This window comes from Eublepharis macularius, chromosome 1, assembly GCF_028583425.1.
Source record: "Eublepharis macularius isolate TG4126 chromosome 1, MPM_Emac_v1.0, whole genome shotgun sequence".
Classification (NCBI taxonomy): Eukaryota; Metazoa; Chordata; class Lepidosauria; order Squamata; family Eublepharidae; genus Eublepharis; species Eublepharis macularius.
Window position 1 is genome coordinate 185,746,779 of NC_072790.1, and position 27,347 is coordinate 185,774,125.

The 27,347-nt window shown below is 43.8% G+C and overlaps 1 protein-coding gene across 1 annotated transcript; it reads right to left on the bottom strand.

The window, feature by feature from the left end:
- Positions 1-14,665: 14,665 nt before the first annotated feature.
- Positions 14,666-26,712, bottom strand: C1H1orf115 (chromosome 1 C1orf115 homolog). Its single transcript, XM_054980401.1, has 2 exons — positions 26,207-26,712; positions 14,666-17,208 (listed from the first exon to the last, which is right to left on the bottom strand). Exons 1-2 carry the CDS (start codon positions 26,498-26,500, stop codon positions 17,089-17,091), a joined length of 414 nt encoding a protein of 137 aa, XP_054836376.1. The 5' UTR covers positions 26,501-26,712; the 3' UTR covers positions 14,666-17,088.
- Between the last annotated feature and the right edge of the window lie 635 nt (positions 26,713-27,347).

Consider the following 27,347-nt stretch of genomic DNA (forward strand, 5'->3'; position numbering starts at 1 on the left):
TTCTGGGATTTTCCTTTTGGAACATAAGAATTGCTTAACCAGTGAAGTGTTTGTGGATACATGCCTATTGCTTGCCTCACAGAATGTGTGAGAATGATGTACAGTTTCTAATCACTTGCATGTGATATATGCACCCTGGGGAGACATGATTGGCTCTCCATGTCGGCAGCTGTACATGGAGTGGACATATTGGTTGAAGAGGCCATCTTGGTTGCTTCCAAGCAGGGGTATGAAAATGTGTCCCTGCCATGGCTTCAGGAGAAGCAAGTGGGGTGGGAATGGAATATATACATATACAAACATGTTCCTGAGCCACACAGTGCTGTTACTATGTTTAAGTTCATCCCCTGTTGACCTTCAGTTTGCCTTGACTAACTGCTTCACATATTCTCAAAAATGTTCAGACCTTAAAGAATTGTAATACAGAGCTCCAACACCTTCCTTTGGTTTACTCTATATTACAGAATACATACCTGTTACAGAATATATCAGAGAGAGTGCAGAAGAGAGCGACGAGGATGGTCAGGGGTCTGGAGACTGAGCCTACAAGGAAAGGCTGAGGGCCTTGGGAATGTTCAGTTTGGAGAAGAGGAGGTTGAGGGGGGACATGATTGCTCTCTTTAACTATTTGAAAGGCTGTCATTTGGAGGAGGGCAAGGAGCTGTTCCAGTTGGCAGCAGAGGATAGGATAACTTTTTTATTAGATATTCTTTTTTGACCATTGACAATCAAGCATATCAGATGATAAGACAAGGGTGGACAACAATTTCACAAGCTTTTGATTTTGTCTAAATTTTGTCTTCGGACTACATTTTATTTTGTTTTATTTATTTTATTTTGTTTGTCTTGGGGACTGTCTTGGGGACTGTATATTAGATAAAACAGTGAATGAGGTCTTCTTTTGCTTAAACAAACCAGCTAGAAGTATTATTTTTCAAAGAAAGCAGAGGAGTGATAAAGATACCTTTTCTTCCATTTATAACCAACAGAGAGAGAGTTCGTGAGTCATGTACTTTATGTGAATATAGCTAATGAGGAGCTGAGGGAATTTTTTCTGGCAAATAATTAGCCAGTGATAAAATTTAAAATAAAGTCATTAATAATAAATGTCTGCTAAAAGAGAGCACTTCTGCAAAGCAGCATGATAATGGCTCCCTTTTATAGTCACTCAGTGCAAAATCACTAATGTGGATATGCTGATTTTCAGCAATGCATAATTTGTTGTGCAAATCTGGAAAGATTAATATTTGGATTTACCCATTCCAGTACAGGAGAACCAACATGCTCTGACTATGCCCTATGCTGAAGGAGATTCCATTCCAATGGTGCCCAGGGATGAACTGGGAGGATAAAATGGCCCTGGAGCAAGCCATGCTGAGTGGTCCTTGCAGTCCTATGAGCTAGGGCTGCAGGGCTCAGCAGCAGCACACACCCATTGCCCCTCCCACACCCCAATGGCAGAATGGAAGAAGTCAGTTAGTGAGTTGACACCGATCAAAATAGCTACTGAAAGATCTCAGCCAGGGGGCCTCAAGTACTGGCAAAGTTTCTGGGGCTTGGCTGTGATCGCTCCTGGCTGCCAGCCAGCTAGGGCAGCAACACAACAGGAAATGTCAGTCCATCTATGATGTTACTCAACCTTTCTGGCAACTGGCAAATGGGCCATAAGTCATGTTCTAAGTGATAGATGGTGTCACTCTAGTGTGCATTATAATAAATATATATGTGTGTGTGTGTGCACATACACCTCCCAGTGGGTTTTTTCCCAGTCTGCTGAACCAGATAAATAGGCAGTAAGCAATAGTATAACTCTGGAGAGGCAAGGACAGGATGCTGACCCAAGCCTATGGGCCTATTGGCCCAATGGGCACGAGTTAGATATAAAGCAATCTGCTTGCTTCCCTCAGTGAGCCAAATAGTAGGTCTGGGAGGAGCATTTGGGATTGGGAAGCAGTGTGGATAAAGGAGTTAATCCTCCACTCCAAACTGAATTGGGGCCTTCTACAACTACTGTTTACCAATAAAAACAATACACTAAAGATCCTGTGGCAGAACAGTCCTACTGTCCCACAAGCACTGTCCCATCTTGCCCTTGGAGATGCCTGGGCAGCATTGGCAATCCAAGTCTCCACCTGGCATGTGCCACCCACCTGGCTCCCCCAATCCTTGGAAAGGGCTTTTTGCTCCTTCTCTCCTGTACACCCCACTGCCACTACTTGGCCTTTGTAGGAATTACCTGCAGGGAGAGCCAAGACTCCCTGCTCCCCTATGTAGACTTGCCACTATAAGGCCCCATCTTGTGCATAAGTCTCCTGCTACACCGTGCCTGGTTACCACAGGGCTGCTTGCTGCACTTGCACATCACTGGAGGATCAGCAATTTGCCAACAGACTTCCCCCTACCCATGATGCCCATTTTTAAATAGTGTTTTCATGCAGTGGAAGTACAGAGAACAGCTACCACCAGCATTCAAGGATTTAAAAGTATTTATTTAAAAAAGAAAAAAAATGTTCACACTCATACTTTGAAGCACAGCAACAGACAGAGCAAGGGTTCTCAAAAGAAACATGTAAAAACACAGTTCCTCTGCCCCTCACTCTACACATGCCCTAGCTAGATCTTATCCTAAGGCAAGCTCGTTAATGTAGAAGGTTATAGCTTACAGAGAAGTTCCCATACTTTGCAGATCTAATTTAGGCCTCCAGCCACCACATGGCCAATGCCTGCTATCCGCAAGGAGGCCAGGTGTGCTCCCTCTGCCTCCAGATGGAATCAGCCAAAGAGAAGTTTATTACTTCCCTTTGCCCATCCCCTGGGCAGGTCAGATCGGCTTTTCCTGAAGCCTACAGGAAGAATCCTATCCGGCATTTTAGACCTCCAAATCCTCCCCCCCCCCACCGTAACCTTTTCGCAGAAAGTCTTAACTGGTTACTTCTTTGTCTGCAACCAGGCATGGCTGGAAAGCAATAGACTTGCCCTCCCGCCTCCTGCCTGTTCTCAGATAAGAGAAACTTTTAAAATTAGTGGTGAAGATTTTGATACATTCCAGTCCTCCCCCCAAAAAACCCCACATTTAATCACAATTCCATTTGTAGATCTTCCAAATCTCATCTAGCTGGATCCTCATTTTCCTTTGAACAAGGAGAGACCTGTGCTGCCTTAGTAATAATGTTTTGGGACGGGCAGGTATTGGGGGCACAGAAATGAGCACACACAGGGAGGCAGACCTAGATTTACAGCAATAGTAGTTCCATACCGAAAGCAGTGCTCCAAAGACAAACAGCAATTTCCCCTAGGAATCTCTTAGCAGTTGGCCAGTCAGCAGTTGTTACTTTTTGCACACCTTGTCTCCAAAGCCCATATGCAAGCAGGACAACCCAGTTTTGCAGCTTCCTTTGACCTGCAGGTGGTTTTGTGCAGACCCTCCAAATGACTGATGTGATCCACCGTACTGTTTGCTTATTGAATAGCACTCATTTGCTGTGAGAAAAGCATAGCTGTATACTTCTACAGAATTACAGAAATATGATTTCCTAGTATGCTGCACTATAGCCATGGTCTGATTTACCCAGTTCAGACAGGATGACGGGAAACATCAGTTTATTAGAGAGATACTATGCATTTAAAATCTAATTAACATCCCCTGATGGTCCTTAGCAATGTAAATAGTTCTTCCTTACTAGAACAATAACTCCTGTTCTGATATCCATTGCCCCAAAGCCTCTTTTAAAATGCTGTTAAGCAAACCTCTTACCAGAAGAGAGTACAATATAAATTTTGCTGTTTGTCAAATCCTAAGTAAGTTTCCACGGAAAATTAGTTTAGATCTTTAGAAATTTAAATAGGTTACACCCTGAGAATTTGAAAAGTATATCACCCATCACTTATCCTAGGCTCTTTCCTGTTGTTCCTGATCTTTGAACCTATTGACAAAGCTGCCCCTCATTGACCTCTCTTGCCCTTGGAGCATAATTTACCCCCTGGTTTACCATGGAACTGGGTGATCTGAAGAGAGCTAGGAGATGTCCAGAATGATGCTGGTGGAAAACTCATACTGAATCTGATACATTTTTCTATAAAGCCCATTTTCTACCACCATTGCAGCAGCTATTCACAGCTATCCTGATTAAGGTAGCTCAGTGTCTGCTTTCTCCTTTATCATCTTAGGAACAGACATTAATTGTGATACAGACATTAATTGTGACGGTGAAAAAGTTTTTCCTAATATCCAATCGGTGCACAAAGGTACCGGCTGGATATTAGGAAGAACTTTTTCACGGTCAGAGTAGTTCAAAAGTGGAATCAGCTGCCTAGGGAGGTGGCGAGCTCCCCCTCACTGGCAGTTTTCAAGATGAGGCTGGATGAATACTTGTCAGGGATGCTTTAGGTTGATCCTGCACTGGGCAGGGGGTTGGACTAGATGGTCTGTATGGCGCCTTCCAAATCTATGATTCTATGATTCTACTTTTGCAGAGTTTTTTGATGATAAAATAACACAAATGCACTCTGATTTGGGTGCCAGTTGTAATATAGCTCATTTGGAAGAAACGCTTAATACATCACCCAGTCTATAGAAGTACCATTTTTCTGTGTTGAATGTTGACAGGATCCTGGGATCTGTGAAGGCCATTACTTGTGCCCTAGATCCTCATGAATCCTGGCTGTGAAAATCATGTAAGGATCACATCAATGAGCCTTTAGTCTCTATCATAAATCTATCTAACTCCTCCCTCCCTCCCCAGAGTCACTCAAAGAGGTGGCTATCGATTCTCTACTTTAAAAAAAAAATCCTTACAGAAAAGTGGTGTGGCCAATTATCACCCAGTCTCTAATCTGCCCTTTCTAGACAAAGTTTGTGAGAGAGCAGTAGTGGACTAACTCCAAGTATCCTTGGATAATTCATCTCTAGATCCTGCTAATTCTGGCTTCAGGTCAGCCTATGTCTGACTGTAGACAAAGGCCGTGCTTCTTTGTTGCTCATATGGGATTTATCCATGGTCTTTGATACAAAGGAACATGCCATTTTGTAGAAGTATTTGGAGACAAAAGGAGGTATCAGGTAATCTGCAATGGACTGGTTCAAATCATTCCTTGCAGACCAGATTCAAAGAATTACCACTGGAAACCAGCCATCATCAGAGTGGGACTTACCTTGCGTAGTTCTCTAGGGTGCAATTATTCAACCTCTATGTGAAGCCCTTAGGACAAATCATTCTTACTTGGGGGGCGGGGCCAGTTGGCTGTCATCAATATGCTGATGACACCCAGCTCTTTATTTCCTTATCCAAATCTCCTAGTTACAGGGAGAGGTTCAGAATCAATGTCTGTCTGCTGAGTTTAAGTGGTTAAGAGTGAACAAATTAAAACAAAATCCTAACATGACAGATAATGATGATCAGAAAATCAGAAATGCTGAATGACATTGTGCTTCTCACTTTTGATGGAGCTCAGCTGACACTTGCTGACTCAGTTGAGATCCTAGGGCTTATACTGGATCCAACATTACTGCTGGAGAAGCAAGCTAACGCAGCTGCCAAAGTGCCTTCTTCCAACTCAGTTTAGCCCAGAAGATTCCCCCATACCTTGTCTCAGCTGATGTGGCCACCTGGATCCATGCTGTGGTAACAATGAGACTAAACTAACTATAAATGATTCTATATAGATCTCCCCTCAGATCCAACATGGGAATTACTATGCTTGCAGAAAGTCTGTTTGCACCTCCTTACCTAGCTTTAGTGGGGAAGTAATAACAGTGAAATTCACAGGATTTGGGACTGAGTTTAGCTCAGGTTACTTATCCCTGTGTTTGTAGAAACCCATGATCCCAGGTTTTGCTTCTGTAGGGAACAGAAAAATATTATTCCCTAGATCTGTCCTAGACCTAGCACAGCAACCAGTCCCATGCCAAAAAGAGTGAAGTTTTGAGCAGTAAGACATGATGGCTCATAATATATTACTGCTTCCTACATAATAAAATATTTATGTGTTTTAATGCATAAAACTTAACAAGGCTGTATTTTCCATTTATTGCTCATAAAACTAAGATACTTGTTCTAGATCACTTCTTCCAGTGATTTTCCATTTATTGATAAATCTTCCAACTTACCCATGTTCCTGTGCTAGAAATCATACACAACCACAACCTCCACACATGAAAAATATACAATACTTTCTGCACTGAATAAAAAGTGACCCACAAAGAGGCTCTGGATCCTGGATGTTCTGAGCAGATGTGCATTTTCATGTGACTCAAATTGAACCTGATCAACGGTACAGAACTAGGGAGGCCTTTGAAGTCATTTCTCCTTTTCATCTGTTTTCTAGCCCAAGCCTGCGAACAGTGGAGTAATGGGTCTCAAGCCAAACACTGTATTCCTTTTAGCTAAAAAACCCGATTATCTGCCAATGTCCATCTGATTTAAAACTAGTTAGCCACTTAAGGGCTGAATAATCATGATATGTCAAGTTCTGTAAGGAAGGGCATTAAAAGTTTAGAACAGTAGGATCCATGGTTGGTTCACACTTTTTAAACAGTCCCAGTGTATTACATCAGCATTCCTCTGGATTCTGTGAAAAACCAAAGTGTGTATATAACATCACTGCTTTTAGGCCTCCTTTCAAAAACAAGTTTTATTCATTCACAAGGTAATTTGAATTTTTCACAGCAGAGGTCGCTCAAGAACAGTAATCAAACATGTTTAAGATTTCATGTTGTATCTGAATAGTAGGGTTAGTCTGTTTGCACCAAACACAGAAGAGTCTTATAGCACCCTAAGGACTAACCAATTTATCACGCCTAAGTGTTTGTTGGTTTGTTAATCTAACAATGAATTAATTAATCTTTTAGGTGCCATAAGACCCACCTAAACTGGTTGTCAGAGTAAAATACGTTTCAGTCAGATGAAGCCAGAGGCCCATACTCTACTACTGGATTCTGTATTTCCATTTTAAATGTACATTTTACATCATTCTCATATGTTGTAGACTTGTCTGTTTGGCTGATAATCTTGGAATCAGGACATAGAGATAAAAGAAATAATAAAACACTTTAGACCTGCTTCTGCTTTGCAAAAACAATGTAGAAGGTAACAAACTCTGCATATAAAATACGGTGTAAATAATAAGCAACAGTAAAATTAGGGCTCCTCTTATCTTTGGCACAATATTAAGATTGGAAGGTCTTGTTCCATGTTGCTAGATGGTGATCATGAAGATCTCAAGGGAATTCAGACTCACAAAGGCCTTTAATTGTCTAGTATGGCTACCATTGCACCATGTTAAGACTGTTCCTCAGGCAGCTCCACTGCAAAGCATGCAGTTTAGTGAAACTATTTGCTGCAGACACAGGGAATAACTAAAAAAAGAGACAGATTAGCATTTGATTGGATGCCACTTACATTAATCAGAAGTGAGTTCCTCTGCCCAGTTATTTTCTTCAAAGAGCAGAATCCACACCCCCATTTCAAGATGAAAACAGGACCACCTTTGTTAACACCCTAAATCTCATAGCCAGGATCACTGTCTGAACACCCCCTCAGCCCCAATTATACATTGTTGCAAGTTCTGCCCCACCTTCTGCATGCTGTATTCAATTTCTCCAGCTGATTGTCTTCCATTGACTTAAAATATAGGAGGGTTTTGTTTCTCATATTAAAAATATACCAGAAACACATAATTGACCTAGAATATTTGGTTCAATATATGCAGCTGTAACCTGTGGACTGACAGGCTGTCCATTGTATGGCACCTTAAGGTTCATGTGTATATTGATGCTAGAAATGATGTTCCCCTTTCTGGGATTTAACCTGCAGATTCTGGTGAGCTGAATCCTGGGGATTGAAAAGTCTTGTGCTTCACAGTAAACATTTCAACAAGAAATCTTCAAAAGGTACAAATGCAGGCAAAAAAACTAATGAGGAAAAGAGTGCAGTTGGAACCCCAAATGCTTATAGGAGACAACTAGGAGCTTATCATAGCACACCACAGATTAGATGCACATGTGGCTACTACAGTCCCCAACAACACTACAAAGTAGACATCTGTTGTGTGTAGGAATGCACATGTATATCCACTTCTTCTCTAGAGTCAATGCATGGCTATTACTTTTAAGTTTAGTGTTATATAATAGCCTGTGATCTATCATCTCAGGATTATGGCCTTCTGTGCATTTGGGAAACTTTTGCCAAAACTGTGTTTTCTAATATATCCTTAGCATCACAGAAGAAAAAGATAGCAAGCACAATTCACAGAAGACAATCTGTGCAAGTTGTTGTTGGAGAATCAGATTAATACAGTTGCAAGATGTGTTTCTTTCAGCTGCACAATGCTGATATCAGCTTATTTAGATTCTGTTGAGCAGAACACTCTTATCCATGCACATAGGGCTGCCCTTGAAGGCTATCCAGAAGCTTCAGTTGCTATAGAATATAGCCATTCATTTTGTTGTTAGAGCTCAGAGGTGTGACCATATTATCCCAATGTTTTTTTTCACTATCTTCATTGGCTGCTTATGTGTTATTTAGGCAAATTCAAGGTGCTGGTTCTTACCTATAAAGCCTTATACGGCCAGGGGCTCCTGAACCCAAAGGACCATTGTTCATGGTATAAACCCATTTATCAACTGAGACCTTCTCGGGGCTTTCTCTTCTGTATCCTCAAAGTCCATTAGAGCTACCATGACTCAAGCACATTTGCACAACCATGGCAGCATCTGTTCCGGTCAAGAGGATTTCCACTTTAGCAGAGTTGCAGAAGTACTGTAAAACCTTCTTCTTCTTTAAAGAGGCTTTGCAATTAGGGTTGTCAAATCTGGGTTGGGAAATTCCTGGAGATTTGGGGGCAGAGTCTGGGAAGGGCTGGGCTTGGGGAGAGAAGGGACCCTAAAGGTAAAGGTAGTCCCCTGTGCAAGCACCAAGTCATTACTGAGCCATGGGAGGATGTCACATCACGATGTTTTCTTGACAGACTTTTTGTTACGGGATGGTTTGCCATTGCCTTCCTCAGTCATCTACACTTTACCCTCAGGAAACTGGGTACTCCTTTTCACCGACCTGGGAAGGATAGAAGGCTGAGTCAACCTTGAGCTGACTACCTGAGCCAGGATCGAACTCAGGTTGTGAGCAGAGCTTGGGCTGCAGTACTGCAGCTTACCACTCTGCGCCATGGGGCTCTTGCGAGTATGAAGCGCAGCCTGGGAAAGGCCCCGTTTGGGGAGGGGAAGGACCCTAGCAGAATATAATACCATAGCTTCCACCTCCCAAAGCAGCCATTTTCTCTAGGGAACTGATCTCTGTAGGCCTGGAGGTTGGAAAGCCTATTTACAATTGAACTGACTTAAAACAAAGTTGTCCAACTTAGAATGCATGCAATGGAGAGTCGGAGCTTTCCTTTTTTTTCCTTTTCTATTTCTAGTTTTAAAATATATTTGTGCAGTGTGGCTTACACCTGCATTTTTAAGTCACTCTGAGAAATTGTTTGATGATAAGAAAGGCAACATATAAATATTTCAGTAAAATAAAATAAAGACAGGTACTGTGGAATGGGCCTGCGTGAGAGATCTTACATTGTTTGTCAAAGAAAACACTTCCATGAAAACCAGTTTACACTCAGACTCGTTAAGTCTACATAATATTTAATTCCCTTAGAACACTATTAAGAGGGAAGACTCTTAGGCAGAGCAGAGTCACCTGGGCTCAGGAGCACATGGTCTGCAGCTGCTAGAGGAGGTAAGGGCTTTTTGCCTTCTTGGCTGTGGTGGGTTAAGCTGAGAAGCTAAGGGTGGTCCTCTCTAGCTTTGGGGCTTTTTGTGTGTAGTTTTGTGTTGATTTGAGTGTAGTTTTGAGGCTGAGTGTGTTTGGGCTTGATTGTGTTTGAGGGTGAGTGTGTTTGTAAGGCTGCTGGGGGTTGCTGGAGTACAAGCCACACACCCCCTTTGTGCTCACCTCCTGTGCTTAGCAGGAAGTGACCTTTTGCATTGAAAAGGCAACTGCTGGGCAGGGGCAGGGCAGAGCAGAGTCACCTGGGCTCAGGAGCACATGGTCTGCAGCTGCTAGAGGAGGTAAGGGCTTTTTGCCTTCTTGGCTGTGGTGGGTTAAGCTGAGAAGCTAAGGGTGGTCCTCTCTAGCTTTGGGGCTTTTTGTGTGTAGTTTTGTGTTGATTTGAGTGTAGTTTTGAGGCTGAGTGTGTTTGGGCTTGATTGTGTTTGAGGGTGAGTGTGTTTGTAAGGCTGCTGGGGGTTGCTGGAGTACAAGCCACACACCCCCTTTGTGCTCACCTCCTGTGCTTAGCAGGAAGTGACCTTTTGCATTGAAAAGGCAACTGCTGGGCAGGGGCAGGGCAGAGCAGGGGCAACTGCTGGGCAGGGGCGCGAGCCTTTGGCGCTCTTAGCCGGGGGATCATAGCCGTTTTCTTTCCTCTTAGTGTGTTATTCCTAAAACAGAATAATGAAGTCAGAATGCCAGCAGGGGGTTGGGGGCTTTCCAGTGTATTGCACTGAGTGTCACATGTATGACTATCTGCCTTCTGGTCAGAAGTCCTGGATGTGTGCTCGCTGCAAGGAGCTCCTGGTTCTCAGGGAACGAGTACGTACCCTTGAGGCCAAGGTGGCTGACCTGGAGAAGCGGAGACAGTTAGATAGGCACGAGGACAAGATTCTCAGGGACAGGACAGATGTGTCCCACTCTAAAAATGGCAGCGTTCTTGTTGTCAAGGAGAATGAGGATCTTGTGAAATCAGGGCACCGTATTGAGGATAAGGGGAACATGCCCTCAGAAGGGACCTCTTCTTCAGTTGGTGAGCAGGTTTCCTTTCGCATCAAGGAACCATCCCTGGGTGGGGCGGGAGGGAGGCTCTTGGTAGTTGGTGATTCGATCCTTAGACAAGTAGATAGCTGGGTGGCACAACCGCGTTCTGACCGTATGGTGACTTGCCTGCCTGGTGCGAAGGTAGCGGACATTACGCGTGTTATAGATAGGCTGGTAGATAGTGCTGGGGAAGAGTCAGCGGTCGTGGTCCATGTTGGAACCAACGATGTTGGGAAATGCAGTCGTGAGGTCTTGGAACAAAAATTTAGGCTGTTAGGCAGGAGACTCAAGGCCAGGACCTCCAAGGTAGCCTTCTCAGAAGTGCTACCTGTTCCACGCGCAGGGCCAGAGAGACAAACGCAGATCAGGAGTCTCAATGCGTGGATGAGACGATGGTGTAGGGAGGAAGGGTTCAAGTTTGTTAGGCACTGGGATTCTTTTTGGGACAAGCGGGAGCTGTACAAGAGAGACGGTCTCCACTTGTCCCGAGAAGGAACCCGGCTGCTGGCACTTAAAATCAAAAAGGTGGCAGAGCAGTTTTTAAACTAAATGCTAGGGGAAAGCCGACAAGAGATAAAGTGTCTCTGGTTCAGGATGGTTCATCTCAGAGAGATGAAGGGCTAGGTATAACACTTCTACAGGGAGATAGATTAGAGTTGTCAACTGAGATGGAGACAAACAGTGCAGATGACCTAACTACGTCTCGAGGCAAAGTGTGCCGGGGAAGTTACAGGTGTTTATATACAAATGCTAGAAGTGTCCGAGGTAAAATTGGGGAGCTGGAATGTTTAGTGTTGGGCGAATCCATAGACATTGTGGGCATATCAGAAACTTGGTGGGATGAGGAAAATCAGTGGGACACGGTGATTCCTGGATATAAATTATATCGGAAGGATAGGGAGGGAAGGGTTGGTGGTGGGGTGGCTCTATATGTCAGAGAAGGTATACATTCCAGTAAGATTGAGAAGGTAACTGAATTAGATTCGCTTCTGGAAATGCTATGGGTTGAAATTACGGGCCCAAATGGAAACTTAACTGTGGGAGTTTGTTATCGCCCTCCAGATCAGAAAATAGAGGAGGATTATAAAATGATGACAGGATTAAAGATGGCTGCTAAACAAAAAAACTGTGTTGTAATGGGTGATTTTAACTACCCACACATTGACTGGGCCAATGGGTGTTCGAATCGGGGGAGAGAAAGTGAGTTTCTAGACTGTCTCAATGACTGTGCTATGGAACAGATGGTTACAGAACCTACTAGGGGAGAGGTGATCCTGGATTTGGTCCTCAGTAATGCTGAAGACCTGGTGAGAGATGTAAATGTGATTGCACCACTTGGGAACAGTGACCATAATGTTATTGAGTACAACATATGTATAAATAGGAAATTGCCAAATAAGACCAACACAGCCATGTTTAACTTCAAAAGGGGTAACTTTTCTGAGATGAGGGGGTACGTGAAGAAGAAACTGAAAGGGAAAGTAAAAAAGGTCAAAACACTTGGGGAATCTTGGAGACTATTTAAAACTACAATCCTGGAAGCTCAAATTAAATATATACCGCTGGTTAGGAAAGGCACAAATAGGTTTAGGAAAAGGCCAGCATGGTTAACAAGCAATGTAATAGAAGCTGTAAAAGGTAAAAAGGATTCTTTTAGGCAGTGGAAAACTAGTCGGAGTGAGGTTGATAAAAAGGAGCATAAGCTGTGGCAAAAAAAGTGCAAGTCTGTGATCAGACAGGCAAAAAGGGAATATGAGGAGCATATTGCAAAGAACATAAAGAAAAACAATAAACAATTCTTTAAATATATTAGAAGTAGGAAACCAGCTAGGGAGGCCGTGGGGCCCTTGGATGACCAAGGCGTAAAAGGATTACTAAAGGGTGATAGGGAAATGGCCGAGAAGCTGAATGCGTTCTTTGCTTCTGTCTTCACTGTGGAAGATAAGAAGTGCATGCCCACTCCGGAAGCACTGACTTTGGGAGGGGTTTTGAAAGACCTGAGTCACATTGAGGTGACGAGAGAGGAGGTTATGCGACTGCTAGATAATTTAAAAACTGATAAATCACCGGGCCCAGATGGCATACATCCAAGAGTTCTGAAAGAACTCAAGTGTGAACTTGTAGATCTCCTCACAAAAATATGTAATCTGTCATTAAACTCTGCATCTGTTCCTGAGGACTGGAAGGTAGCTAATGTTGTCCCCATCTTTAAAAAAGGTTCCAGGGGAGATCCGGGAAATTACAGGCCAGTCAGCCTGACGTCAATACCGGGTAAGTTGGTGGAAACTATTATCAAAAATAAAATTAGTGGGCACATTGATGACCAAAAGCTGATGAGGAAAACTCAGCATGGGTTCTGTAAGGGAAGATCTTGTCTCACCAATCTGTTAGAGTTCTTTGAGGGAGTGAACAAACAAGTGGACAAGGGAGACCCGATAGATATTGTTTATCTTGACTTCCAGAAAGCTTTTGACAAAGTTCCTCATCAAAGGCTCCTAAGTAAGCTCAGTAGCTATGGGATAAAGGGCCAAGTCCTCTTGTGGATCGAAAACTGGCTAATTAATAGGAAACAGAGAGTGAGCATAAACGGGCACTTCTCACAGTGGAGGGTGGTGAGCAGTGGGGTGCCACAGGGGTCGGTATTGGGTCCAATGCTTTTTAACTTGTTTATTAATGATTTGGAATTGGGATTAAGCAGTGAAGTGGCTAAATTTGCAGATGACACGAAATTGTTCAGGGTGGTGAAAGCCAGAGAGGATTGTGAGGCACTCCAAAGGGATCTGTCAAGGCTAGAAGAGTGGGCATCCATGTGGCAAATGAGGTTCAATGTAGCCAAGTGCAAAGTAATGCACATTGGAACCAAAAATCCAAAATATAAATACAAGTTGATGGGGTCTGAACTGGCGGAGACTGACCAAGAGAGAGATCTTGGAGTCATGATAGATAACTCACTAAAAACGTCAGCACAGTGTGCGACTGCCATAAAAAAAGCTAATGCTATGCTAGGGGTTATTAGGAAAGGGATTGAAAACAAATCAGCTGGTATCATAATGCCTCTGTATAAATCGATGGTGAGGCCTCATTTGGAGTACTGTGTACAGTTCTGGTCACCACACCTTAAAAAAGATATCATAGCACTGGAAAAAGTACAGAGAAGGGCAACTAAAATGATTAAAGGGTTGGAACACTTTCCCTACGAGGAAAGATTGAGGCGCTTGGGGCTCTTTAGCCTGGAGAAAAGACGACTGAGGGGAGACATGATAGAGGTTTACAAGATAATGCACGGGTTAGAGAAGGTCGAGAAAGATGTGTTTTTCTCCCTTTCTCACAATACAAGAACTCGTGGGCACTCTATGAAATTATTGAGCAGTCGGGTTAGAACAGATAGAAGAAAATACTACTTTACACAAAGGGTGATAAACACATGGAATTCGTTGCCACAGGAGGTGGTGGCAGCTACAAGCATTGCCAGCTTCAAGAGGGGACTGGACAAATATATGGAGCAGAGGTCCATCAGTGGCTATTAGCCACAGGAGATAGATGGTATTCTCTTTGTGGGGAGGTGGTGCTCTGTTGTCTTGGTGCTGGAAGGAAGGCAGTGGGAGGGCTTCTGGTGTCCTGGCCTCACTGACAGTCCTTTAGATGGCACTGGATTTCTAGCCACTGTGTGTGACAGAATGTTGGACTGGATGGGCCACTGGCCTGATCCAACATGGCTTTGCTTATGTTCTTATGTTCTTATGTTCTTAAGACTACTATGAGGAAAGACAATTTTTTAAACAATAGGTCAAACCCCCAGCCTGATGGTATTTTGTTACAAAATAAACATGTGTTCTGGCATAAATATTTCAGGACTAAGAAAATGTGTATCAAAAAGTATTTATCAGAAAAGAAGACAAGTATGGTTTGGGAATACAACGTTTCAGTTCATCTGCAGTCCATCTCACACACAATATCTCTCCTTCAATGGCAGCAAGATTGTTAATCCCAGCAATCCAGTTTAGTGCTTAATATATTGAACAGTGAGGTGTGCTTTTGATACTTTATTTTTGGTGCCCAACATGGAAATGAGTTATATTACATGCCATGATCAGACTTCCCTGCCCTACATACACATATAATTCTACAAGTCTTGCTGTACCATATGTCACTATCCCACATCCATGAAACTTTCCTTAGTTAACTTAAGTGTGGCGTGTGTGTGTGTACTTTTTACTGGCTCATGTGGTTTGATCTGCTGAAACCTAAACATATGGTTCAAGTAACTGATTCATGTAGCATGAACCATCTTAACATGTACGTACCTCGGAGAGCTCTTAAATCTGCAGGTAAACACCTACTGGTGGTCCCTGGCCTCATGGAGGCTCGGCTGGCCTCGAGCAGGGCCAGGGCGTTTTCTGTCCTGGCCCCAACCTGGTGGAATTGGAAGACACTTGGGTCCGCCAAGATCTTGTATCTTTTTGGTGGGCCTGTAAGATAGAGATGTTCTGCCAGGTGTATGGTTTTGAGGCCCGCACTGGATCCATCTAATTAGCCTCCCTGCCGGTCTCCTGCCAACCCGCACCTCAACCCTTTTCTTACCTTGTGTATGGTGGGCAGGGGAAGGGGAAGGGTGCCCCTTCTGGAATGCTGATATTCATGTTTGCACTGAGATGTTATTTTATTGGTTTTATCTATTGTAACTTATTTATGATTGTAACCCGTCCTGAGCCTACTTGCGGGGAGAGCAGGCTAAAAATCTAATCAATCAATCATTCAACCAACCAACCAACATATTTGCTCCAGAGAGATCTTCCTACTGTGCTCCAATTACTTTGCTTGTGATATAATTCCTAATCCTATGGAGAGAGCTGTACATGGATACATGGATACAAACTCTATGCACATGTACATACTCTGGGCATAAATTTCAGTAAGTGTGCATAGCTTGGGAGCAAAACTGGCTGCTACAGTCCTACTCTCTGTCCATTCTGAATGGGTTACCATGATCTGCATTTGGTAGATCGATTTTGGACAAGGCTAGACTAGACTAGATGCCATTTTATTATTTCGTGAGTATCCTGCCCTTCCTCAATAGGCTTTGCTGCAGAATTCCAACCAATCTACTAAGATAAGATGTACAACACTCTGCTTCCTACATGATACTGGTTTACAGTGAAGGCACTTGGACTGCCAGTCCCGCCAAGGCATAATGGAAGGGGACATGGCTCACTGGTGGAGTATCTGAGTTGCACATAGCTCCCAGGTTCAATCCCTGGCATCTCCACTTACAAGGATTAAGTAGTAGGTGATGTGAAAGACCTCTACCTGAGGCCCTGGAGAGCTGCTGCCGATCAGTAGGCAATACTGGCCTTGTTAGACCAATGGTATGATTCAGTATGAGGCAGTTTCATGTGTTCAAATGTTATGCTTCCTCCGAAACTGCCCCTTTGCTTCTCTAGAGATTTTCCAAGCCCATGTTCTGAGAGGAGGAGGAGACATATTATTTTATCATTGGGAGTTATAGAAAATTTCACCAGTGTGGTGTTTACTATCATGCTGATGGCAGTGAGAAGGTACACCTGGCAAAAGCTTCCTTTCTGCGAATTCCCTAAAGATCCAGATGTTTCCAAGAGTGAACCTGGCAATCCTACCAGGGAGGCCTACATCCTATTGAGAACCATGCTGCAAGGTAACTGGAAATGGACTCACATTATCTGAAACACAGTAGGTATTCCTAAGCTCTGCCTCTACCTTTCTTTCTGTCTGATAAACAACCCCCTCCCCTTCTCCAGTTTCTTCTGAGTCCAGCCTGATTCTGGCAGTGTTCCCACCCTCTAACTTCTAAACCAAAGGTAAATAATGATAGAGAAGCAATTATAATGAAACTGCCTCTGCTGACTGCCAGATGATCCTGGATCAGAAAGGAGGGGCTTTTTTCTCTTCCCTTCTCTTTTCTTCCTTCTTTCTTTTAACCATTTCCTTTCTCTCCCTCTGGCTCACTTTCCCCCTCTTCCTCTGTAATCCAGGAGGACTTCTCTGACTCTGTTTTTAAAGGACAAAATCTGATTCAAGCTAATCAAAATATCATTCCTTTGGTCTGATTCATTCTTTGATCTAATGTTAACTAAACCATTTCTGACAAGTGTAAGGTACCGGCTCTAGGAGAACCATCAAGCCTTCCAAACGTCCAGTTTGATCCATTTCGTACAGCTGAAATGCCGCCATTTCCGAAGACAGGGAAACTGGAATGCACTTCAGCGATGGCTTCTTTTCTCTTCCATCTCGAAAGGAGCAGGCAGCTCGTCTACCGAAACAGCGTTGCTACCGAAACAGCCACTCCAAAGGGTGACGAGTAGGCATTGGCTAAGCCTTGCAGGCCGAGCACCACATAACGGCATCCTTTCTGCAGCACCTTGCCCACATTCTGGATTAGTGGAAAGACAAAAATGTCAACTCCTTACCACATGAATATGGTTTTCTTTGATCAATGTTGTTTTTACATTTTAGTTTTCCTTGCAATTCCTTCACAGAAGAACATTTTCCATTTTAATTTATTTTAACCCTTTTACTTAGCCTTGTATCTCAAAGGGCATTCATAGTGGCTTACAAACTTAAATGGATTACAATAAATATAGTAAAAGCAATTATCAAAGCCAACTCGAAACACCAATTCCCAGCCATATCTTCAAGCAGCACATTTTGATGACTAATGAAATATTCACAATGTGAAAGAAAAAAAATGCTACAGCATGATACCACATTCCAAAATGTTATATGTGAACTAGGCTTTGCCCTCTTCTTGGGGTGCTTGGATATTAATTCATGAAATAACTACTATTAATTTTTTTAATGGCAGTATTGGAATTATACTTAACTTGTTTGCTAAAAACTGAAATAATTGATAGTGGTTGTTTTCTGGCACCTTACTCTGCTTTTCAGAGCCACATGAAGTGAGTGAAGGGAAGCAAGAGGGGTAATGAGGAGAGGAATACAGACTACATTGACAGATACATTGACAGTGGACTCCTCTAACCAGAGGAAATAATACATATTGTAGCTAAACAGCACCATCAGCATCTTTGTACAAAGTATTTCCATTTCTATCATTCATTACAGTATCCTTCAATAATTTGGCTCAGAGGGCTTTCTTTGACTCTTTATAGGTGGAAGTGGGTTCTGGTAGCTTCTTATTCTGTTCTCTGGCACTTTGGAACTGAGGAAATAGACAGAAGCAGTGGTTCCATTCTCCCTCGATCCTGGCAACAAGCAGTGAGTAAAAGCTGCTGTGGAGGTGGGAAATAATACAGATGAGATGCAAGAGATCTGTGATGATGAAAGATCTGAGATCAATAACAAAGCTACACATTTTATAAGCTCTCAAAATCTTTAATTTAATTTAAAAACAGCTGTGGGGGTGCTGGATAAGGACTGGGGGGGGGGGGAGAGATATGCAAACTTTTTGAATTCCAGGCCAAAAGGCAAGCCACATAGTTTTATCAGAGTATCCTCCCATTCCCATGCAAATAAAGGGTGGGTTGGGGACCTCTTTCCAAAGTAAAATGGAGAGTGCGTGTAGGCAAGGAGTGGCTCTCTGGCACCCCTCTCCAGTACCTTACCTTGCTACATTTGGTTGATTGTTTTCAGCATTTTTCTCCCAGTTTGACTCCAGTACCAGAAGTCAGCTGACCCCAGCATGGTATGGTGAGGCCAGAGGTCAGCTCTTCTCACCTGTACACTCTAAACCCCTGCATACAACTCCGTTGAGAAGTCTAGAGGAGCAGGAGGAAAGCATTTTACATCAATGTTGTCAAGCTTCCCTGTCTCCACTCCACCAGTCAGATTTTCACAACCTCCAAAATGGGGGCACTTTCAATTACTGGCCTAAAATTTGGCCAAGTCAGGAAAGAAAATGTTTTCCAGCCAGGAACATGCTTCTCATTGAAACCAATGGAAAGAAATGTTGGTAAATAATGAAAGCAAATGAAGGTGACAAGGAACACGTGAAAGGAGAATAAAAACAAGACAGTTGGCACACAAAGTCTCAAAAGTCATGCATGTGGATGGCACCACATCAATAAATGTAATGGCCAGAGTATTGGACTAGGATCTGGGAGACCCAGGTTCAAATCCCCACTCTGCTACAGAAACTCACTGGGTGGCCAGTCACATACTATCCGCCCAACCTACCTCACAAGGTTGTTGTTTGAGGATAAAACAGAGGAAAGGAGAATCCAACTGTTTTGGATTCCCATTGGAGAAAAAGGCAGGATACGACCCTAATCAGCTTGATCCATTCTGTGACCTGCAAGCAATTGATGGTTGCTGTGCTGTCAAATATTCAGCACTGAAGGCACTTGCAGAGACAATCTCCCCAATCCCAGCCATTTCCTTTCCTCTGAGTTGCCTCATTGCTATATTAAACAACATAACTATTTGTTTTGAATGGCCATGGGCCAGTTCATCAGAGCAGATTTGGGAAGAGCTCCCTTGTTGATCTTTGGGAGAGTCAGAAACAAGAAGAAAAAACACAATCCTGCAGAGAGAATTTGGGGGGGGGGGAATTCAAGGGAGGCGTGAGTGCATGCATTTCTCAACATGGCCAGGGCATCTGTTGCACAAGAGATTGCATCACACCGAAATGTTTGTTGTGAGATAACTTCAGCTCTTATCTCATGATAAATATTCCCACTTGATATTAGTGGATGAGAGTTCTGAACACAAACATGCAGTGCCTGACTGCCCAGGTGAGCTTAACACATGATCATCCCTTGGCAACAACTTCTAGAATGGGTTCGTGGGAATGGGTTCTTAGGAGGGGTGCTGCTGCTGCTGATAACAACAACATTTGATTTATATACCACCCTTCAGGACAATTTAATGCCCACTCAGAGGGGTTTACAAAGTATGTCATTATTATCCCCACAACAAAACACCCTGCGAAGCGGGTTGGGCTGAGAGAGCTCTGGAAGAGCTGTGACTGGTCAGCTGGCTTCAAGTGGAGGAGTGGGGAATCAAACCCGATTCTCCAGATTAGAGTCTGCTGGCAAACTGATAACCCCGGTGATATGGTAATGACCTACATCATAGCTTTCTTGGCTATTGTCTTCATGTGTCAAAAGATGGTCACACAGCATGCATCAAGATATGACAAAAGCTTCAGGCAATCATGTGATGCACAGTCGACACACAGCACGAAGTCATGGAAAGGGTGTCAGACTAGGATCTAGGAAACCCAGGTCTGAATCCCCACTTTGCCAAGAAAGATTGCTGGTTAACCTGGGGCAGTCAGTCTCAACCTAGCCTACTTCACAGGGCTGTTGTGAGTATAAAAGGGGAGGGGAGAATGATGTACATCACTCTGAACTCTTTGGAGGAAGGGTGGGATAAAAGTATGATGGATAGATAGAAAGTTCTTAAGCTGATAAAATGGTCAGATGAATCCACTCTCAGGTCTCATGCTAAAGAGGATATTACCAGCTATTTTCAAAAGAATTTGCCTAGGAACGAAGATTCACATCCGGGATTTCCTACTTTCTTTGGGAATCCTGTGTTCAACCAGATGGATTGGACAGAAGCAATGGCATCTTTTATCACTATCAATCAATGTCTTCAAGGTTCCTCTTTCATTAACCTTCCAATTGACTGAAGGGCCAGATGCTGATTCTTACAGCCTGATCCCAGGACTTGCCCTGCTAAGCAAATGAGCAATTCAAATGGAATGCACCAATAGTTCCACTAGCAACCTCCATAACACAGGGTATTATGCCAGATATAAAGGGATGCTATGTTATTATTGCAGATGGAACATGCCATCTCCTATGAGTAGAACCATGAGGCTGTGCATGCACAAGATGAGGATTTCTTGTTACCATTTTCCCCTTTGATATGGAAGAGAGAAGGACAAAGCCTGCGGGCTAGCATTTTCTTATCTACAGTTATATTAAGGGCATCATCACCTGATCTCCTCCCTGACCTTGGGAACATTACATCATATCATTTGACTAGGCAGCGATGGCGCCGTAAAATGTACCTTGGCCAGAACAATGGAGCTCTGATCCCAGAACGGACCAAAGCCCTTCCCAACGCAAATAAATAACACTCCCAGCCCCCCATTTGTGCTCGCCGTGCAGCAACATTTGCAAGGCAGGATGTGAAGCTCTCACCCAGAGCTGTAGCAAAAAACAGCAGACTGAGATCAAACACAAAACATCGTTTTTATTGGCTGTGGCTGCTGAACCAACTGATGCTATAGGCAACAAGAATTTCAGCAAGGACATCCTCACTACTAATTCATACAAGATGTGAGACTTCATAACGAATGTACATTTAGATATTTACTACACAGTTGTTTGGATCATAATTTCTTCCCGTGGAAGGCACATCCACACATGGAAGGGAGGGTTTTTTAGACATTTCCCTCCCCTTCTAGAGAGCTCCACTTCATGCCCATGCCCATGCTGTCCCCAGGGATTCACTGATCTTGGCAGCATGCCTGGAGGGGGGGGGCGCACAGCAGACTATGGGGCGAGGGATCAGGAATTCCCCTTCATTGCCACTCGGCCATGGAAGCTTGCTAGGGAACCTTGGCCCAGTCATGCACTTTCAGTCTAATGTCCCTCATAGGGTTGTCATGAGAATAAAATGAAAGAGAGGGAAGCAACGTAAGCTGCTTTGGGTCCCCACTGGGCAGAAAGGCAAGGTATAAATGAAGTAAATGAATAAATCTAGCACAACTCTGCTTGTGTTAGAAAAGAAAGTAGTACTATGCAGCGACAAAGACAAACCTTAACTCAATGTTTTTCCCCCCAGAGCAGCATTTTTGATATTTAAAATGAAGTACTGAATGCAGAACTAGAACAAACTAGAACTAGCTTCTTCCTCTGTGCTGCACCTCTACCAGAGAAAAATAGGACTTGTATAGAAGAAAGGCCCAGTTTGGTGTAGTGGCTAAGAGCGCAGGACTCTAATCTGGAGAGCCAGGTTTGATTTCCCATTCCTCCACTTGAAGCCAGCTGGGTGACCTTGGGCGAGTCACTCGGGAGCTCTCTCAGCCCCACCCACCTCACAGGGTGTTTCGTTGTGGGGATAATAATGACATACTTTGTGAACTGCTCTTAGTGGGCATTAAGTTGTCCTGAAGGGCAGTATATAAATCGAATGTTATAATGTTATTATTATCTTGCCAGATCCCTGCGAATTCAGGCCCTTTTTCCTTTTTCTTACCATAACAGAAGATCATAGACAGATGGGATGTTGCCAGAATCTTCTCTGTTAACTTCATTAATTAATTTTTTTTTTTAAGTTTTCAAAAATGCCTGACTACTGCTCTGAACACCTTAAAGGAAGGGTGGGACGAAAATGCACAGATAGATTTAAAGGTTTCTCTGCCCTCATTGTAAGCAACAAGCAAATTTAGACTTACAGTGAAATCTGCTTAGGATATCACTGTTAGTCTCTTAGTTATCTGGACCCACTCATATAAAAAATTGTGCAGTTCTGCTTATGCAGGCATCTAGATACCTAACTGGAATAAATGGGAATTCAGCTACACCAGTAGGATCTGCAAATGGGGGAGGGGGTGTCAGGGCATAATTTTTCTTTCCCCTCCTCTATGCTACTCTCATTCCCCACTAGAACATCTTCCTTCTTCCACATTTCTCCCACACCCACAGGGACAACATTGCCAGCCAGCCTGGCTGCCACACATCTCTAAATTTAATGGTGGTTCTTTTCAAAATCCCCTTTTCAATGAAGCTCAACGTTTCAAGCAATATTTCCTTTAAAATAGTATATCAACTTAATCATCAAGCTAACCCTCAATTGTCTACCTCTCTGCCAGCTTTCCTTTATACTGTTTCTTACATGTTTCTTCCGTAAAAGTATAAGAGTTGTTGTGTTTGATAAATTTGGAAAGACAGAAATAGAGCCACTGAATTCTAGACCAGTTTCTGTTGGGAGATTTGGGGGAAGGGGTAATTTGTTTATTTTACTGTAAGTTCCCCTGGAAGGACTGGAACTACAGATGATCTGACATCAAGCCTCTCTTAAGTAATATAATACCTATAGAAAAAGATTATTTTCAATAGTTGTTCCTAGGATCTAAAATGAAGGGGAGTTTTTTACTTTTAATCTCTTTGCCACTATTGAGAGGGGGGAGCCTCATGCCTCTTGCTAATTGGTATGTTGTCAAAATGAAGATGCCAAGATAAATGTAGCACAAAGAAATGCAAAGCTTCTGTCACATGGAGGAGCTTAGAGTCTCTTTTAGGGGGAAATGACAGAGCTCTCTTTTGATCTATGGGAACACCAGTTTTATCCTTGCTCTGATAGAACGTTTTCTTCTAAACAGGAAAGGGAAAACCAGTCAACTCCAGCATCAGATTTAACTAATTGTTTCTTTTTCAAAGGAAATCTTATTTTGTGCTGCAAAAGCAGCCTTCTGCTTCAAAAGTTGTCGAAAATATTTCATGCAAGCTCCCAGCTCAAGACCATGATAAATTATTGTACTTTATCCTTTGTTACTATCAATGCTTCTTCTTATAATTCCACCTTTCTTCCAAAGAGCTCAATGCAGCATACATAGCTCTTACCATTTTAATTTGTTATTTTATTTTAAAACATTTGTATGCTGCCTTTCTACCCAAACAGGGTTCCCAAAGAAGCAAATATTAAAATGTTAACGAATGTAAAATGTTATTTTAAAAGGTATAAAAACAATTCAATAAAACACATACAACACAAAGAACAGGGAGGATGTTTGCCATACAAGACAAAAAAGTCTTCACTTGCTGGTGGAAGATAGCAATAGAGGAGGACAGACTCATCTCCCTGGGGAAAGTGTTCCAAAGTTTTGGTGCCATGACTGAGAAGGCCTTTTCTCACGCTGCCACCTGTCCAGCCTCGGTGAAGCAGGGCCTCCTAAGATGATCGGAGTGGACAAGTAGGTTCATATGGGAGAAGGTGATCCTTTTATTAGGGAACAGCAAGATTCTCATTAAGGGACTTGAAACACAGAGAGAAATGCCCTTTAAGTCAGCTCCCATGGGAATGATTCAGCATCTCCCACTGTAACCTTTTGTAACAGGAAGACCACAATTATTTCAATACTGCTCCACCCAGATCCATCTCACCTTCCAGGTGCCTCAGCTGTATTGCGAGGTCCACCAAGTCAAAGGCTGTTGACAAACCTAATGGCAACAATCTACCAGGTAATGTTTTTTACCTGCATGGCTGGAAGTTTCAACAGCTCATTCCTACACATTAAGCCTCTATAGAAGGACAGGGCATTTCTTTCCAGGCCTGTTGGCAACCCTAACAAACCAGTGAGGCAGGTTAGGCTGAGAGACAGTGGCTATGGTCACCCGGTGAGCTTCATGTCAGAGCGGGGATTCAAACCTGGATCTCTCAGACCCTAGTCCAGTACTCTTGTCACTATACTACACTAGATCTCATATCCTGTCATCAGTGTACAGGGTATCTTATGAATCTCCATAAGTAAAAATTAGGCAGATCCCTGACCCCAAGAAGCTTACAATCTAAAACAGAAAATGGAGAACACGAAAAAGGATGAGGAATGAGAGATAAAGGAAACTAGAGATGAACATGTATTAGTTATAGAGAACAAGCATTAAGGGGTTAACTTCAAACTAAATGTTTTCTTAAAAGAAGTTTTAGGAGAGCATGGGAGAGGTATTTTCAGCGTCCACTTGAAAATATGATTATTCTTTGGGATACAAATTCTAAACGTGTTTACATTGTGAATAATGTAGTTATATTTTAACTTCAAAAATTTTTCATTTCCATAACTTCGCTTCTGTGTGTGTTTCAGTTGCATTATTTTTGAAGGAACAGCATCGCTCCCTTTCACAAATCAATTTTAAACCATTCAATAATTTGGATGGCTTTTCTAATTTCCTTTCAACCCTCAGACCTAATTACAAAGTAGAGCATAGTTATTTTTACTTTTCAGATGGGGAACAGAAGCTTTGGGGGAAACATACCACCCAAAGCCACACACTGAATAAACAGCCATATTTTGATTCCTGGTCTTTCACCACACACACTCAAGATGGTTGCAAGCCTGTTAGCGATTCCTTAGCACACGTCTTTTTGTTTTCAAGATCACTTTATGAACATTCATTACCTTTTTACATATTTGCACCATTCTTCCAGGCAGAATTGTCAGTGGGGGTTCTGCAACCCCCTCTCCCCTGTCCCTTTCAATGCATTTATCTTTATGGGCGAAGCAGGGGTGCTTATCTCTATTACCATTTGTGAGCCCAGAATTAAGGGTCGGTATTTCTAACCACCTGGTGTAAAGAAATGTGAATTTGGGTACATGGAACGGCTATTAAGATGATTAATGCTGGTAAATGGAGATTTTTCTAAATGTTTATAAACAAACAAAAAGGAACTTTGTAGCACCTTAAAGCCTAATAGATTTGTTGTACTGTACACTTTGAAGGTCCTTCTGGCTCTTCTTGTGTTGACTAATGCAGTCGATTTGGCAGATCCTCATGAGGAAAGATTCTCATCCACATGCTGCTTGTATAAAGTTGCAGCCAACTTATGGAGGCCCCCGTAGGGTTTTCAAGGCAAGAAATGCTCTTCCTTGGTGATCTCCCATCCAAGTACTGACCCTACTAGCATTCGAGCTTTGAAGTGATCAGCCTGAGTGATAACGGCTGGTAGTGCTGGTTAACAGCGTTTATTTGGGACTTTTTACTCGTAAGCAGCAAATAAAAAGTTATCCAGTTATTACTTAGGTAATGTACATGCCCTGTTTATCTTAATGATCTGCTTTTCTATTTTAACTTCTAAAAACAAATGCGGGGGAGGTCTAATCTAATCCAGAATGAATTTCTGTTTTGTACATTTAGTGCCCGAGTCACATCTGTGTAACTAGTCAAAACTCAGCCAGCCACTGCCCAGCGGGGGGAGGGAGGTAGTCCTCCAGTTGTTCGCTTCTGCCAAAGTCTCTTAACTCTGCGCCAGTCTGTGAATCCAGCCTGGCACACACAATCGCGTCAACCCGCCAACAGGACCCGATCACTGGCATCCTGCTGCCCGCCACCCAAGCGATGCCTGCTAAACTTCATCCATAAAGTTGAGCTAGGCAAGTGTTTAAACTCCTTCCCGTGCCCTGACCGTGACTTGTGAGCCGGGGTGGCTGGGCACCTCCCAGAGGGGACCCCCCCCCCGGTCCGGCTGTTGTTCTGAAATGCCTTTCTCTTTGATCTACGTCCGACTGCCGCTTGACCGCAACCTCAGCAGCGGGGGGGGGGGGGCAGCACTCCAGCCAGAGCTCGATCCTCGCCTGCCAGAGAAGCAGCGCGGTGCTCGGAGGCTCCGGCGACCTTCCGGACGCAGATCCGAGCCGCGCTTCCCCGGCCTTCTCTCCTCGCGCCACGCCTTGCCCTCACCTTGCCGTATTTCCTGAGCTTCCTCCGGCGCTTTTGGCTTTTGCGCTCGCCCGCTGGCGCTCGCTGCTCCCCGTCGGCGCCGAAAGGTTCGTACTTGTCTGGGAGAAGGGCGAAGGCGACTTGCTTGGAGGAGCAGCCGGGCCCTTCCTCGGCGGGGCCCTCGGGCGCCCGCTTCTCTCGCTCCTCCTCCTCCTCCGCTTCTGCCCCGAGGATGGCGATCTGGTCTTCCGCGGGCCCCAGCCGGCGCCCCCGGGCTCTCAGGGTAGTACCCCCCGCCTTGGCCCCGACGGTCATAGCGCTTCGAGGACTCCCGGCAGGGCGAAAGCCCAGCGCACCTTTGCCCTTTGCCGCCCGCGCTTAGCCGGTGCTTGGCCGAGGGAGTCCGCAGGTGGAGCCAAAGAACGAGCTCCCAGCAGCCGGCCGGGGCCCCTCCAAAGGCTTCCTGCCTGCCTGCCGGAGGAATCCGGGCAGATCAAAGGCCCTGCCCCCAAACGGTTTACAACAACATCATTTCTCACCGCACCAAGGAGCACCTAGATCCGGTCTAAAGGGCAGAGGCAGGCTAGAAAAATAAATGCCATGTAAGAAACGGTATTGTTATGAGAACAGTTTGCCTTCCTTTCCCCCATGGCAAGATTTACCTGCTCCTTTGAGAACGGCAAACGGTTATGCAAACCAGACTTCTCCCTCTTGTTATAATTTCAGGCCAGGATCCAGCAGAGTTGGGCCAGATCAAAGACCAAACTATGTATTGTCGAAGGCTTTCACGGCCGGAGAACGATGGTTGTTGTGGGTTTTCCGGGCTGTATTGCCGTGGTCTTGGCATTGTAGTTCCTGACGTTTCGCCAGCAGCTGTGGCTGGCATCTTCAGAGGTGTAGCTGTGGCTGGCATCTTCAGAGGTGCTACACCTCTGAAGATGCCAGCCACAGCTGCTGGCGAAACGTCAGGAACTACAATGCCAAGACCACAGCAATACAGCCCGGAAAACCCACAACAACCAAAGACCAAACTCATTGTCCCCACAGTACTTGGAAGGTCCCTTTTCATATATTGGTGTTGCAAAAGCAGGAGGTAACCAAGGCCGCCGAGGCTCTATGGCGAACAGAGAGTTTACCAACACGCTCAGAGGGATGCGGTAAC

Coding starts and splice junctions, on each gene's coding strand:
- C1H1orf115 (XM_054980401.1), bottom strand. CDS start 26,500: ATGACCGTCGGGGCCAAGGCGGGGGGTACTACCCTGAGAGCCCGGGGG. Junction 17,209..26,206: donor AGCTCAGGAAATACGGCAAG/GTGAGGGCAAGG, acceptor CCACTAATCCAG/AATGTGGGCAAGGTGCTGCA.